General features: G+C 36.7%; 1 protein-coding gene across 1 annotated transcript; it reads right to left on the reverse strand.

The window, feature by feature from the left end:
• Positions 1 to 1,434: 1,434 nt before the first annotated feature.
• LOC108759591 (probable ATP-dependent RNA helicase DDX31) lies at positions 1,435 to 16,559 on the reverse strand. Its single transcript, XM_018505097.1, has 9 exons — positions 16,386 to 16,559; positions 15,098 to 16,222; positions 14,756 to 15,022; positions 14,460 to 14,680; positions 13,722 to 14,304; positions 13,379 to 13,609; positions 9,002 to 9,344; positions 4,320 to 4,521; positions 1,435 to 1,726 (listed from the first exon to the last, which is right to left on the reverse strand). Exons 1-9 carry the CDS (start codon positions 16,449 to 16,451, stop codon positions 1,588 to 1,590), a joined length of 3,177 nt encoding a protein of 1,058 aa, XP_018360599.1. The 5' UTR covers positions 16,452 to 16,559; the 3' UTR covers positions 1,435 to 1,587.
• Between the last annotated feature and the right edge of the window lie 550 nt (positions 16,560 to 17,109).

Here is a 17,109-nt window from a genome sequence, read left to right on the forward strand (position 1 = left end):
AGGCCCCCCCCCCCCTCCCTTCGTCGATGTGCCCCGTGTCCGATGCTACCTCCTTCTCTCTCCCTTCACCGCAAAAATGCGTTCCCGTTCGTTGCCGGCACATAGCTGTGCAATCACGTGCCGAGATCCTTTGTGGTACACATGTATATATTTCTATATATGTGTCTCTTAGGCACCCTTGCACTGCAACTGCCTGAAATCGAGTCCGAGGAAGCCGGGAAAGAAGCACCGCAGGACACGTTAGCTCTTTAGCACCCTTTGGCAAATTAGCCTCGGCGACGAAACTCCTAATTCCATCGCAATACACATGTAAGCACGTATACGTAGGTGTTACACGTGATGTATGCAGTATAAGCTTTCCAACGTTGCTGCCAGCACGGTTTTATACCGACCCCAAAGTGCACTAAGATCAAATTAAATCTAAAAAAAGTCAGGCACTTGAACTCGACATCAAAATGCAAAATGCATTAATCAGAACGTTACGAAGTTAAGAATCTTGAGCTGTGTATATCGAATTATAATAATAAATTAATTTCTTGAATAGAAAATTCAGAAATATCTAAAACAGATTTAAAGGCACAAAAGACAAATTCAAGATAATTAAAATAGCAGCCGATATAAATATAGACTTTTGTCAAACCGTGAGATACTCCGATAGTAGACAATAAGTAATAAAGCGATATCAAATTGCGAAGTATAAAATACTTTCGTTCTTAATGGCCGTTGAATTCGATTCTAACAATAATAGAGTAACTCGCAATTTCGTGACCACATGGAAGGTATATTGAAGTGGAAACGAAAGCGCAATTAGCGTGATATCGTTATGACGCCGGCAAAATGGCGGTTTTGTAAGTACGTACTATCAGAAGGCGATTGCTAATTATCGTGAGGAGAATGAGATAAGCGGAGCCGGGCAGCAAAAAGGGAGTTAAAACGTTGCGCGATCTCGTGACCGCGAAAGCGTATTCGACGTGGCCGCCCATACCGTGCGATTAGCGCGATATTATTACAGTTAATTTCCCTAAACCCGACATTTTCCGTCGTACTGCATTTTGCCGCAGCGTATTTGCCACCAATTAGTAACTATTACAGAAAAACTGAAAAACGTTACAGGAATGATCTTAAATGACATCAGAAACGCAAAGTAAAATGAAGTGGGTAATTATAAAATTTTTAATGTGTACGTTATATAAAATTATATCTTGCTTATTATGTTACTTATATCAGGATTCAAACCTGAAAATATTTCTGATATTTAATAAAAGAAGATAATCCCATCGGAATATTCAAAATAGTAAAAATGGCAAACATTATTTAATCGTCATAATAGACGCAAGAAAATTGCAGAAAGATGGTATATTTCTTCATATTAAAAACGCTAAAAAGAAAGCTATCGAATATTTGGAAATGTAAATGATAAATAAATATAAATTATATAGGTTAAAACATTTATAACAAAACGTTTAATACAAATCAAGGTTAAAAACATGCAAGTTCACAGGGAGCGAATTACAGACGTGAAATCGCTGTTCCTGTTTACAACACGTACAATCGAGTTAATGTACAATCGCCGATGAAGCGCAGGGTTTACTTCTTTGGCTTCTTCGGGGGTTCGAGGCCGCTATCGTATTCGGAGGTGTTAAGCATTCTGACCCTCTTCAACAACCCCGCTCTTTTCTCGTCGCCGTCTCCGGTCCTCTGCTTCTTTTGCGGCACCCCATCAGATCTGGAAGCGAGAGTAGCCGCACTTTAATTCTCACATTAGGACTAACCCGCAATTTTCGATAATTCGACGTAAACGACATGTGGTGAGGACAGAGCGCGGTAATCGGAAATTGAGGCAAAAAAAAGTTAAAGAAAAAAGAAAACAGGACGCGCGCGCGCATCAAAACGCGACGATACACCCCGCGGACGAACGGAGGTGGGCTTCCACCAACTGCCGTACCAAATTTCATGTCCGCCACTACGTTTTTGTCCACCGCTGAGTCACGCACGAAATACGCATTATCATGTTTTATGGTCTGTAATAGCAATTCCCGTTTAATCGATAATTCATATATAAGTTTCGCTATTAATTTTGTAGTAGTATAATCGACATATTTTTTACCTACAATAGAATTGTACATAAAGTAATAAACATAATATATATAAATAAAAAAAAAAGATGAAAAAATATCGTTCAAAGTTATCACATTATCCATATGATAAAAAAATATATATATAAACAGTGAAACTTAAATAAAGTAATTTAGACAATTTAGTTCGACTAATTTGAGTAAAGCTGTTTCTGAAATTAGATAAATAGTAGGTATTCGATTAAATACTGTAAATTAAAAATGAGAAAAAATATAAATATAAAATACTGACTGTATTCTATCTGTCCAAGTCGCAGAATGACACTTCCAGCTGCAAAGTATCGAAGCTATGAAAATTTTCGTCGATCTTATAGAGGTCCTGTAGTAGAGTGTAAGGAGGACGATGTGAAACTGCGTCAAGCATACACACACACACACACACACATACATGGACAAACGCACTTGTGCTAAGATACGCACACAAACATATAGGTAATCGCACCCACAGAGGCGTACACCATAGTCGTCTCTCGATCCATTGGACCGTCAGCTCAGTGCCCGCCTTTCACCCATTAAAACTGACTCGTTCTCTCCCCGTGCGGAGGGCACCAGTCGGTTGCCCGTCGTGCTCACCCAAAGCACGCCCATTCAAATCGCATTAAACACGTTAATGCGTAATGCCGGTCTCGGGGAAAAAGATTCGCCGCGCGTAACGCGAAAAAAAGGGCGCATAGAGGAGACGGTGTAAAAGGGAAGAGGAAGAAAGAGGACGAGAGACGAAGAACGTGAATATGGCAGTGCAGGCAAATGATCGCCGGAGAACACAGGAATTATAAAGCTCGGTAAAAACGCGAAAGGTACTCGCGTGATGTAGACGACGTGATACATGAAGTAGAAGGGACGTTGGCGTAGAAATTACGAAGTACAGTGCCTGTGGTAGTTGGACTTGGCTCGTTTGCGACCGTGAAAAGAAAGAGCAATAGACTAAGTGTGTTGTATGTATGTGTATATATACATATATATAAACCAAAGGACATTGCAAAAGCAACAGATGTAAAATACTTTTAATTATGATAAGACTAGATATTCATAACTAGTTGCACTCTACAAATTCACGTTTAAAATAAAAAATAGGAAAAATTGTAGTAAAACACACGTTTTCCTGTTTATATGCGGTATTTGAAATTATGTTCAGAGTAAAAAACATTGAAAGTAGAATAATGTATGAATGGAGGGCGAGAAACGTTCGTGTAAAAAAGAATCAGGGCACGCAAGAGGGCACACGCGAGCGGGGAAGAAGTATGCGAACGGGTAGGTAGGTGACAGTTTCAGGATTTCGAGAACACGAGCGAGACGAAACAACGCGACGGGGGCAAAGAGAGGAGGGAGGCTCGTGCTCGTCCCGTGGTTTCCGTAAATGGCGCAGCCACGACCGGAAGTGGCGGTCGCATCAGTCTGTTTAATAGCCGTATTGTATAATTATGAACAATGGAGAGATAGAGAGAGAGACGGAGAGAAGCCTGGAGAAGGGCAGAAGCCAGCAGAGTGCCATGTGAAATGCACACCGCATGAAGGTAGAACGTGAGATGGAGAGAGAAAGAGAAAGGCAGAGCAACGAGAGAAGGAATGAGACACATTTGTCCCGTGAGCGAGCGAGAGAACGCGAGTCAGATGGAGTGAGATAGAGGGAACGCGGCCCGGGGGAGAACGGGGACCACAACGAGGACGAACACGATGAGAGCCGTATGGCTTATGGTTGCCAGCCACCGTAGAACACGTCCGCCCGTTCGTCGTACATGACGGATGACACAGAGCGACAGTTTTGATGCGTCCAACCTCTCCAGGAGCCGAGCTATCCCGCACACGGCGTGTATGCACGCGAGGGTGGGTGGCACGAGAGGGAGGAGAAGAGTTAGTGGATGTGCGTCGCGGTTAACACGCCAAGCCACGCGTGAATCCGTCATTAATACCGTCACTCCGGAGACGATGGGCTTCGCGATCGCGCGGCTGAAACGTCAGCTGAGCGGATCAACAGCCGGACCATTCGTGATGTCCTCTCCCAAAATGGGAGCATATTGTCTATCGCAACTGTGCGTGACGCCTCGATATAGGGACATTGAGAATGGGTCGCTTAACTCGATGATTTTCATACATTCCAGCCTTAAGATTAATCCGGGCGATAGCTCCGTGAAACATATTCACCGTCTCGCAAGTGAAAAAAAGAAAGGAAATCCTGATACTTACGGCTTGCTCGATAGACGGTTATTGTGCCTGGGTTTCGAAATTTCTTTTTCGCGTAGCTTCTTGCCGATTCCGCCGATTCGTTGTGGCGGATCCCTCAACGCGAAACTCTTGGCATAGTGACCCAAATGAAGCGCCTTTCGATTGAATATCTCGCGCATATCGCGCGGATAACTTGAATAGAAACGCACCCAGGAGACGTAGGCTACAGAAAAGAAAGATTTTTATGTAAAATAAAACAATTATCTTTCCACCTACTCATTGTTCTCAATTGCAGATATGTAAGTATATGCATCAGATTATTTGCAGACACGTCAAGTACGATAAAAAATGTGTGTATCACAATTATTATTGTTAAATGCGATAATCGAAGGGCTTCCTAGAAGAACGTTACATCTAACACTTTTTAAATAAAAAAAAACATGCAACGCTTTTCCAAGTAACGTTTTTCCATTATTTTTCATAATAATGATAATTACAACGTTTTTCCAGGGAGTCTTTCAATTGTGCTTGGAGAAATCATAGATGTAATAAGTATAGAGTATAGATTGCATATTCTGATCTTGGCTGTTGGAAAGAATTGAATATATCAGCATCTCTCTTCAATTTAATACTTTAGAGAGAAAGAGAGAAAGAGAGTGGTATACTTCAAACTACTTCTCTCTTTCTAAACCGAGAGTGACAATTTCATAGGAATGCGTAGTTTATTTTTATTACATATTTCTGTGGGAGAAATAAATATGTATTGTGTTCAAATTAATCGCAACTTTTGATACTGTCATAACTCATAACGAACGCAAATATACGTTGTAATTAATAGTAAAACACTAAATTCGTGTAGTCTCTCAAGATGGAGTACGTGTAAAATGCGGATAAAATCGAGAAATGCCGCATCAAGTACACTTATCTCGTCTACGTTTAAGAGGTCACGTGCAACTCTCGGATGTAATGATCAGTTACATGTAGTGCGCCCTTATTAATCGCAGTTCCATTAGGTGGTTCCACGGGGGTTGGACTGCGCGATTCCGTGGGGTGTGTGCGCGCCCCGTGGCGGGCTATTAAGAGGCATTAACGGTGAGGAGGGGGTAGTCGAGTCAAGTGCTGCAGCTAATAGTCACCCTCGCGTCCCTTCTTAACGTCTCTTGCTTGTGCGCACGGGTGAGAAACCCGGGGGATCTCTGGTTCTAAGAGAACTCGACATATGCACACCGTTGGCGTTCCGTGTGAAAAATCTCTCGATTGAGAGAATAAATTTGGCCTCCGTTTGTTCATACCGAGCGTCACAAATTGCTTAAATTTCTGTATTTTAGCAGCGAAGATATTTCGCGTAAGATTATTACACTACAGGTGCGATCCATTTAACGCTGCGAAAATACTTCGAAGCATTTAAATGAACAATTAGAAGAAAAAATTGTACTAATTAATCAAAGAATGTTTCAAAGCGTTTATAACATTAAGTAGACCGTAGTCTACATGAATGGTTATAATAATGGAATAAGATATCTCAACAAGTAGGAAAAAATATCTCGCGTTTTTTAATCGTCGGTTTTCGAATCAATTAAATGCTATCGTATTTTTGTGTATATAGGTGTGGCATCTATTTTTTTTTAAATATATAATGGACACGATTTATATATGGCCAAATAGATTAAGTTACACGTTCCACTTGAAGTGAAAATTCCATCTGTAAGTATCTCTAATTTTCATAATTCTTTCGCGGTAGGACTGATGTCTCAACGTTTTCCGTCCTGATTTCCGTCTGCTTCCAATCTCGACACCTCCCTTCTGCGCATAAGAAACACTGCTGGAGTCTTTCTTGTGGCTTGGTGTCAGCGTTGAAAAGGGAGAAATGTTTTTCTCCATTTAGCACATAAATCACACGTGGGGCGGTGTCTAACTGAGAAGCCAGAGTGGCGGGAAGAACGGGGATGTAAGAGTGGGGTAGCATTGTTCCTAAGTGATGTAACTGCGTCTTATTGTATTTGTATCCTGTATCGCATTGTTAAGAGTCTCTCGCCACAAAGCGTAAGTGGTTTTGGCGGAAGTCACATTCAGTGGTTGGATTGTGTCGGCCACCCTCTGTGAAAGGCGCGCGAACGATATACAGCGAATTCGATCTAACTCGCGACGAGTGCGTGAAATTAGCTCAGCATCGTCATGATATTGTCGCGACAATAGTCAGAATAAATTTATATAAAAATACATAAATTTTTTTTTTATACAAGTGCTTACAAAATCTCGATTATAAACTGATAAAAAATGGTATTCAGAGACAGATTCATAGCCATCTTAAATCTGCACGAGTATTAAATATACCAAGTATTTAAATTTACGTATATTATTATCCTGAATTTAAATCAAGTAAGTCATTTAATCGAAATAAGATCAAATCTACAATCTAATAATCTGCTATGCTATTTCTGCTAAGTTATAATATTAAGAAAATATTTACAGAGAATTATGACGAATGGAATATAGCCGACCGACACGAGACTCAAATCGTATATATGGGATATAGGAGTGAGGGATGAATCTCTCAGGTTAGTGGCGAGGGTTGCAGCTCGGGGGTTGTTCTATAGAGCTGTACTTGCTATTGAAGACTGTTCGGCTCTATTGGGGTGATAATATTACGAATTAGCGAGATTTCCACTTCTCTGCTCGTCGACCGGTCTTCGCATCAGTTGCGAATTAAATAAATTTCGGAATTGTCGTGAAGAACGCAGAATGTGTTCACGTGCCGCGCTATTTTCTATTGTGCTTCTGTTGTACGAACGTTTTTACGATCTTAATTCCTATACTTGCCTCGTATTATGTCTGATATGCCACGCTGATTTAAGTATAGCTGATTTTTTTCAGCTTAATTGTATAAAATGTAAAGTAGCTAATATCAAATGCATGTGATTACATAAAATTGTAATGAAATTGCAAATAAAAAAAAATTTTGGAATATCTGAAAATAATTCTTATTTATGTAAAAAAAGCTATAAAAAAATATATAATCAATACTAGCAAATGCATCAACAATATGTTATTATTCATGAGATAAACAAAAATATTTCGCGGTAAAAAATATTTGTCGATATTATTGTCGTCTTTGTTACAAGAAATTTCCCCAAACATTTTAAATTATTTTTGTCGCTATGAGCATATATTAGAACAAACGAATGATAGACAATAAACGCAAATGGTTTCAGTAGATATATCGAAAGATGTTAACTAATTTGTTATCCACTTCCTGCTTTCCTCTCATTCGCTCCCTCGGTTTCCATGCGAAAAGTGCAATACCGAGGTCACGAACGGCGGCAGCAATTAATCTATCAATCACTCAGTACGTGCGGAGGAACGGTCAAGTGGTTAGCTGTGTAACGTCACTCAAATCTGGGGCGGCTAAGCGCTCAAAAACCGTGGCTAACCTTCGTGTAAAGCCTTGGCTGATGCGGGATAATTTCGAAGCTTGAAAACCTCTTAAAAAGATTAATGGTCCCGAATTTCCTTTTTGGAAATGTTCGCCGTTTGTGCGGTTATGGCAATTGACGTAACACCAGTCGTTAATGCACTTTCGTAAGAGTAATCTTCGTAAGATAAACAAAATTCGTTTATATATGTCACTATTAGTACCTCGCAAGCAGAAATTTGCTAAAACTTTTCATGTTTGATAACAGAAAATTTAGAATTAAGTACATATTCGTATTTATAAGCGACAAAGTTTACCTTGAGCTGAATAAATAAGCTGAATAATCAAGAGGAAGGTTTAAGAAAGCAACAAGTTAACTGGCGATATTTATATGGAAAAGCAAATAGATTTGCGGGAAAAAAAAATCATCGTGAACGTGAAGAGGGCTAATGTCTTCACTTCACGAGTATTAGACCGGGTATAATGGATTTATTATTGCAGCAAATAAATTCTTCTCCATAACGACCCTAATAGAGTAACCATAGCATAGCAAACAGGATCATCCCTCCTCGTTCGTAGACTATGTAAATATCCAAGTGGCGAACGAGGCAAATGTGAAGGGAGACGGAATAAGAGCCCCATAACGTGTACGCGTAGGGGTTGCTTTATATGCGAGTGGGGTGCTCGCTGGAATTGGCTTAGTCTACCCTGAAAGTCAGCTCGCTTTCGTTACAATCCAACTGCGTCAAAGTAGATGTTCACTCATCCTTCGCAACTCCTCATCAACACTTTGCCTCTCACGAAAGCAAAGATTTAAGCTTTTATTGTACGCGCACTTTTAAAATATACGTAGAAATATATACTCGTATGTTAACTAGAAAAGGATTATATAATTATTCATTTTAACACAACAAATGCCTTGCTATCATTCAATCGATGTCATAGTATCAAATTCATACACGGAAGGAATGATTATGCTGAAATATCTAATTAGATACAGATCTGAAAATAGTTTTATTTGAATCGTCAAAATAATTATGAAGGACATTTACTGATTGTTACAATGTTAAAATTTTTTGTAGTATTGTCATCAATGTTTAAGTATTCCAATTATTTTGATGTTTCAACAAAATTATTTTCAGATCTATATCTAGCTAAATTTTTAAATACTTTGATTCTTTCCGAGGCAACATATCTGGTTTAAAATCTTAAATGATTAATAACTTTATATAATTAAAGAAAAAAAATATACTTTTATTACGTAGCGCGAATCGTAAAATATTGCACTTACCTTTACACGCTTTCGCACCAAGTTGCCGATTCTCCAGTACTAAATCTTCGAAATCGTTTTGGAGGGCGACAGCCGCTGCCTGCACAGAGTTGTGCTTGGAAAGAGGTCCCAGTAGCTTATCCAGGACATCGTTCATGTCCTGCTGCTTGATTCTGATGCGTCTCGACTCGAGCATCCGTACGAATTCGATTTCCGAGGGCGTTAGGAAGATTGTCGCCGTGCCGGAGCAACCTGCGCGCGCGGTTCTACCGATTCGATGAACGTAGTCTCTAGCCGAAATTGGACCAGTATATTGAACAACACAGTCTACTTTCGGCATATCTAATCCTCGAGCTGCGACATCCTGGACAATTGAAAAGAAAAAATACTTTTTCTTACATACTCTGGACTTAATTGGCAATTTGCACGTCAAATGTTTTCCAAAGAGCCTGTATTGAACATAAGAATAAAAAATAATCTAAATCTGCTGTTTAACAAATAATATATTGTAATTATTCATAAGTTAATCACGCGGGCGCGTATATATTCTATAAAAAAAGGTGTAGTTTCAGATCTTTTCTAGATCAAAGTACGAAGCACCTCGAACGTGATATTGAACAATTCGGATGAGAACCAGAACCTTGTCATTTCCCTGCAATTTGTCCGGGACAATGTTCTCGGTAGTTATCGCTCTCCGACTCTACGAGAAGTGGCTCGTTCCACGAACAAGAGCGGCAACGGCGAGTCTGCGACCTGCTGGTACAAATGTCTTACAAACCGCGGCGATTTCTCGTTTTGTGGCGACGTGAATGCACACGGCTGGCAGGGAGCGCCCGCTGCGAGACCCCAACGGCGAACGTTTGAGCACGGCCCTGATTTCGACGTTCGGCTAGTCGATGATTTACCGCGGCGAGAGCCTCACCGGGTCTCTCCGCTTGACGGGCCCCGAGGACTAATCCCAGACCATCAGTGGGGGGCGTCGTGGCACCCCGGAATTCTTTCGCGGCACGATACGGACGTGCATCCGTGTATTCTTATTACATCTTTTCCTGCTATTAATTCAACATACGTCGACGACGGCGCGATCCGGGCGCCAGCGTGAAGGAGTACGAGAAAGGAACCCCCAACCAATCGAAATCAATGTCGATCGGGCCGAATCTCTTGAGCTCGCCCCGTGATTCCGTTACATTTTATCGCTTGATGAATGTCGATAAAACAATTTCTATTTATTTTGTGCGATTAAAAATATCAATGAAAACAAAAAGAGAAAACTGAACGAAAGAAAAAATCGATGCCTGTGATATTAGAATTTTATACAACATTACGTTCATGCATGGAAAGAACGGTTGTGTTGAAATATCTAAAAATTTAACTTATAGACATAGATCTGAAAATAATTTTGTAAGATAATCAACACAACTGTAGAACGAAGAATTGATGTTACAAAAGGTATTAATACTTCAGCAATTAGTTTGAGCATCCTACATAATTATTTTGATTATCCAAACAAAATTATTTTTAAATCTATATTTATATAATTAAATTGTTAAATATTTTATCAAAATCCTGCTTTTCGCGCAAAGCTAAAATGTGCTACAAAAACATATCAAATGATTTACCTACATAACTTTCACGAATAATTCCAGAATGTCTATTATACATAAAGAAAATAAATAATAAAAATTAGTTGAGCTTTTAATGTTTAACATTAACTAATTAATGATATTATCCTGGTTTAAGTTATTACTTAAAGTTGATTTTGCCAAAGAACATTTCTCTAAAATTTAACGTAAGTCTGTAATTACGTGTACAACGCTCATAAACATAGCAAGTGCATTTGGCACATTAAAACGCTACAAGCGCACGATACCTGCCACCGGTTTCAACACACGTAAAGAGAACGGCACGCTGAAGAGCGATCGATGGCGGCGATTAAGACAAACGATCGTTTAAGAAAGGGACCGGGGATCGTGGGCCGCGGGATCGAGAACGGATCGCCCGCTCAAAACATCTCACTCGGGCCATAGATCACATCGTGGATCCGGATCCACCACCGCTGAGAGCCGCGGAATATTCCGGCCGCGGGTGCCCTCGTGGCTTTTCAACGTGGAAATTAATAACGTGGCCGTAAAACCTACGTGGTAGCGACGCCGTAAAACGTGGGCGGTTGCCATCGCACATTCCGTGGATCAACATTAAGGAGTTAAATATGCCCGATGTCTCTCTAAGTACACAATAAATTATTACATTTTCTTCCTTCTCCCTCTTGTGCTTGCTCCAACGTTAGCAATTATGTCAATATGTTCGCGCAACTGGGATTCATCGGTTTAATAACAAGTAAACTCCTGGTATGCTCTTAGCAGCGTAATTATTCACGTATTTTTAATATTTTAGATTTTTTTCTATTTTAATAAATGATAAATCTACTTGTTTTTAGGATTAAATGCAATTAAATATTTAAAATCAACAAAAATAAATGTAGCAAATTTGGAATTGATTAAATTCGGTTTTTCAAAATGTTAAAATTAAAAATGATCTTACAGGATAATTTTATAAAACATAAACAATGAAATATAAAAATAAAATATATAAATATTCCTTATACTTTATAATCAAGAATCGTGAATTAAAGATTATTTAATCTATGTTAACATAACGCAACTAGAAAAAATATGTAAAAAATGTATAAATATAATAAATATCATAACATAATTCAAGAAAATTAGTTTCTTATTAGAATAATCAAAACGTTACAGATATATAAATTGGTCAATGTTTATATTGCCATAAAATGTTGAGAATTTTTAATAATGAGGTAACATCATATATTTGCATACTTCTAAAGAAATACAAAATATATTCAACCATAATTTTAGTCTTTCTACATATTAATTGCCTCGCTTCATCATAGTAAGTATTATTATTATATTCACACGAGTAATTTCTTTATTCAAAGTTTGTTCTGTCAGAGAAATTATGGCATATGCGAAATCCCAGAGTGAATAAAACTGTGAGAAAAGAAAGCTATAAAGTATAACGAATGAATGTCCGTTATATTCAGAATAAATTTTGTAGATTTTGATCTTGTTGTTCTTCTTTATAGGGCGATTCGTGATACGCGCAATTCGAAAGAATGGGTTGTTAATTAATCGTAAAGTATAGAGCTTAACGAGGACCCGCGAGACTTCGAAATTTTCGAATCGGACATCGACTTCACAAGAAATAAATCGCCTGATGAGAAATAATTAATTTTCAGGATGCGTAAGTTGTCATTCGTTTGCGTGACGCCAATCGTGAAGTTTACAATTTGCAAATCCTGCCGCGATTTAATATTTTTTTTTTTCTTTCTTTTGCACGCGTTCTTCCGATATCTGCGATACTTTCAGACACGTGAAAGTGCCATAACAGTATTTCATGTTAAAATCTAAATTGGTCGATGAAGAAATGAGACCCGCTGTGTCGTTTTATTTTCGACAGTCTATCCCCGCGTCTAATGACGAAATCGATCGCTTTCACCGGTAATTACGGCAGTTAAAGCAGTCACCGAGAGTTCAATGTGAATCAGAAAGTTGCTCTGTTATTCGACGTCAGATTAATTCGGCCAATGTAATACGAATGTAATTAGCAGCGGGGAGAGAAAGAAAGTTATCCGTTACTTCGCAAACATTATCGCGTCATGATTAATTATGCTGTTCGCGGAATGCAATTAGTGGAACAGGCACTTCTGTGATCTATCACAAACAGGTAAATATTTTGCGTTTACTATTCGATTCGAATAAGAAATATCTTTCCATTAAAGATTTTATTGGAGTCCCGCGGTTTGGGTCTCACAGGAGATTAATAATTATTAGTAATTAATAGAAAAAAAATAATAGGAAAAAATTGTTATTGCAAAATTTGGACTTCTATAAATAATTGCTCTGTGAAGTAAAGAAAACACCGATATGGGGAACAGACAAATGATCGTAATTATACTCATTACGAAGGTTTCATGCGTCTGCATAATTTTTAACCTCCGAACACAGCGTGGGTCCAGAGGTATTAAATTCCCTCTTGAAAGAATAAGCCACGAAGTAATTTACAGCTCAGGGAGTGCCGACAGATATTCCTGGCTTTTCTTTCGTTGTTATTCTTTCGTCGCTATTCTCTCTTAATTTTTCAACGCTCCCATCTCTTTTATACGCTTTTATTTTTATATATATAATAATTAATTTTTTTAAGTATATATATGTATTGACTCCAAGTAAAACATCTAACGTGCAATATATATTTAAGAGTAAATAAATAAAAAAAATTTTAATATTTATAATGTGCAAAAGAATAAAAATTTAAGGTCCACAATATATTCGTAAATATTTCAAGTATTTTATACTATTATCGATAAAATGTACGACTTACTGTGCACAATAGTACTCCACTGTTCGCTTGGCTGAAAGTTTTGAAGACTTCTGTCCTTTCCTTCTGTGTCATATTACCGTGTAGTTTAAAGAATTCTACATCAACTAGCGCATCGGAGTCTTCGTCATCATCGTCTATTGGTTTTGTAAGAATAGAAGACAAAATTTCGGTATGATAATCTACCATATCTTGTGTAGCCATAAAAATCAGTATTTTATGCTGTCCAGGAGTCTATAGAAAAAAAATGGAAAACTTAAAAAAAAATGGAAAATGGGCTACTTACCCACTAATCGTAAATCAACGCAACAATGCTATATTATTGATAAAATGGAGATTTTCTTACCTGACATCTCCCGGCGATGTAAGCGCTTAAAGTAACCATTCTTAATTTGGGCGGAGTGACTATGTAACTCTGAATTACACTTTGCGGAACTATTAAGTCTTCATTAATCGCGCTAGTATCTCCCCCGCTCATTTCTAAATTTTTTTTAGCTGCGTCAACGAAGATTGGATCGTGCATCGTGAGACCCGCTAATTTTTCAACAGCTTGTGTCAAAGTCGCAGACAATAAAATTGTTTGCCTTCTCCATTGATTTTCATAATCTTGCTTGACATTTTGAATACTTTCTACTGTCAAATCAGATTTTTTATTTATACCGGAATGCTTTATATCTTTTTTCCTTTTTTTTGATACAAAGATATTATTAGCGGCATGATCGCTATCGCCATCGTCACTTGAATGATATATTTGTTTCTTTTTACTATCAGTATTATTTTCTTCTGTTTTGAACTTCATATCATCTTCCTTTAAAGTTTCTTCAATTTCTTCATCTGTAAATATCTTCTTACTATTTTGTCTAAATATTTTCATAGCGTCGTATTCTTTTTCATCGTTAGAGCATGATACTTTCAAAGCACTTACTATCCTAAATTATAAAAAACGTTATTATTATAACTTTTTAAACGTTATAATTGTATTCATGTTATTATTTATACTTTCTTATTATTAACATATTAAATAACAATTGCATTAATTTACACATAAAATTAATATGCAAACTAAAAAAAATATGAAACCTACCCAGAAATATCCATTTCGTATCCCATATCAAGCATTCTGTCAGCTTCATCTAACACGAAATATCTAACATCATTTAATCTCAACGCTTTTGTGTGTTTTATGTGATCTAATAATCTACCAGGAGTAGATATTAATATATTACATCCCTTACGTAACCGAGCTTTTTCCGCTTTTCTCTTTTCCCCGCCAACTATGTAACCTGGTACGATCCACGTAAAAGGCTAAAATTATTTAAAATGTAATTTTGGTATGTCTAATAAATGCTAATGTATGCAAAATTTATTCGTCTAACTTACTTTAACCAATTTTATAAAGCACTCGTACGTTTGCAAGGCCAATTCTCTCGTTGGAACAACTACAAGAGCCGATAAACCACTATTTCTATTAAGTTTAGGTCTAATTTTGTGTAACAGTTCAACAATGGGTAAAGCATACGCTAATGTTTTCCCAGATCCTGTCTGAGATCTTATTAAAACATCCTTATTTGAGAATATCTGAGGAATCGCTTTTTGTTGAACAGTTGTCATTTTAGTTATACCCATATTTTGCTCTAAATTTGATATCTGTGAAAAGAATTATAAATTGTTATTTTGCTGCAAATATTTTCATTGCAAATGTTAACTATCGCAAATACTAACCATATATGGATGAATATTGAGATCTGCGAAAGTAATCTCTGTAAAAACTGGTTCATTTACAGGTTTTACAAATCGCTGACCTATGGTTGGTACGTCGGGATTATTACCAAATAAAGAGGACATTTTTCCACTAGCTCTGTGCATTAACTTTGGAGTTTCATCTGATTCTTTGTTGTTATTTACAATTTTCTTGTTATTTCTTTTTTCTTTCTTTTTGTTCAAGATATCTGTCTCCTTTGTGTTTTTTAAAATAGGTGATTCTTTAGTTATTTTATATTTCTTATCTGATTTAAAATTATCTTTAGAAATGCCATGTTTTTGTATTAAATTTGGAGCATCTAATTCATTTTGATTTTTCAATTGATTTGAAAATATATCAGAAAGTGATCTCTTTGATTCACTTTTTGAATCATCTCTCTTTTTTGCTAACAATGTTCTACCAACATTTTCTTTTGTTGTTTTTGTAAAAGATACAATTGATTCATTTGTGAAATCAGAGTTTGCAGTAGAAGGAATCTTATCAGATTTTAAAACTGGTGATTCATTAATTACTTTACATGTCTTGTCTAATTTAAAATTATTTTTAGGAATGTTATGTTTTTTAGTCGAATTTAATAAATCTGTTTCATTCTGATTTTTTAACTGACTCGAAAATGTAGTGGAAAATGATCTCTTTAGTTGATTTTCAACCTTTGATTTATCTCTCCTTTTTGTCAACGCTATTCTATCAATATGTTCTTTTGTTGCATTTGTAAAAGACACAGTTGATTCATTTATGGAATCAAAGTTCACAGTAGAAGAAATCTTATCAGATTTCATGTTTTTTTTGTTTATTACATTAGACTGTTCAATTCTTTTTGGCTTTGCAGCTTTCGCTGTTAGATCTTCATCTTGAGATGGAATTTGAGGATGCGGTACGTTTCGACAGGCAAAGTTTGCTTCTTTCAACTTTTTAGCAAAGATAACTGATAATGACTTCTGTTTTATTCTTTTCTTGTATCCTGTTTCCTGCGTATCCGTGGTTTTTCTTGATTCTTTGCTATTTAGTACTGCATCTTTATGGAAAGACTGATTCTTAAACTTTTTAATTGAGGTTTTGAAAGACTTGGTTCTTCTCAGTGTATTCTGAATACAAACATTTATTTTACGTTATGCATCGATCTCTTTCTTACGTTTTCAGTTTTCTATACGCAATTGAATAAAATCTGTACAAATTCTTTGCACATATGCACTTTATGCAGTGTGTTTATAGACCTTTCCTAACCTATAATCATAACCAAGCACTTACCTTTTTCTTTGCGACAGCTGGACCCGTCGTTACATTCAAACAGATGTCCATGTCTTGAATTGTCATTAGTACGTTTGTTTATCACAAATCACTTTTTTTCTTAGGTATATAAGCGCGGAAAAGTAAAGTACGCGTAAAATCATAAGAACATCTACCACGCTGTAGAAAGAACATGTGGCGAACTGCGCGAATGCTGGCGCATGCGCGTATCTCAGAGCGGAGCAGAGATTATAGTAGGTCTGTTCTTTTTAGTTAAAATTCTTGCACGGCTCGTCTTTCTTCTTTTCCTCTTCACGTTGGAGAGAAAAAGAGAGAAGATGAACCGTGCAAGAAATTCAACTAAAAAGAACAGGCTCAATGTTTCCGAGACTATAGCGTTTGTATGAAATTCATATATATTTCTTTTATCAAAATTTATATTAATTATTAATTGTATAATACTCTATATTGATATATAACTAATATACATTTGTATTTTTTGTGGAATTGCACAACGTACAGTTATGCTTAATACAGAATATATATTATTTTTTTAAATAAAAGTTATATGTAATATGTCAATATATATACAATATATAAATATATGTATGTTATATATAATAACATATTACATAGAAATATATGCATATACATATATATATACTCTTTTAATATACATATACATATATACGTAGTATATCATAGGCTGGATATTTTTATATATGTATCTATTTATGTATATATG

The sequence above is a fragment of the Trachymyrmex cornetzi genome, unplaced genomic scaffold, assembly GCF_001594075.2.
Source record: "Trachymyrmex cornetzi isolate Tcor2-1 unplaced genomic scaffold, Tcor1.1 scaffold195, whole genome shotgun sequence".
Classification (NCBI taxonomy): domain Eukaryota; kingdom Metazoa; phylum Arthropoda; class Insecta; order Hymenoptera; family Formicidae; genus Trachymyrmex; species Trachymyrmex cornetzi.

Coding starts and splice junctions, on each gene's coding strand:
- LOC108759591 (XM_018505097.1), bottom strand. CDS start 16,451: ATGACAATTCAAGACATGGACATCTGTTTGAATGTAACGACGGGTCCA. Junction 14,681..14,755: donor GCTTTATAAAATTGGTTAAA/GTAAGTTAGACG, acceptor AAATAATTTTAG/CCTTTTACGTGGATCGTACC. Junction 1,727..4,319: donor AACCGTCTATCGAGCAAGCC/GTAAGTATCAGG, acceptor TCTCGCTTCCAG/ATCTGATGGGGTGCCGCAAA.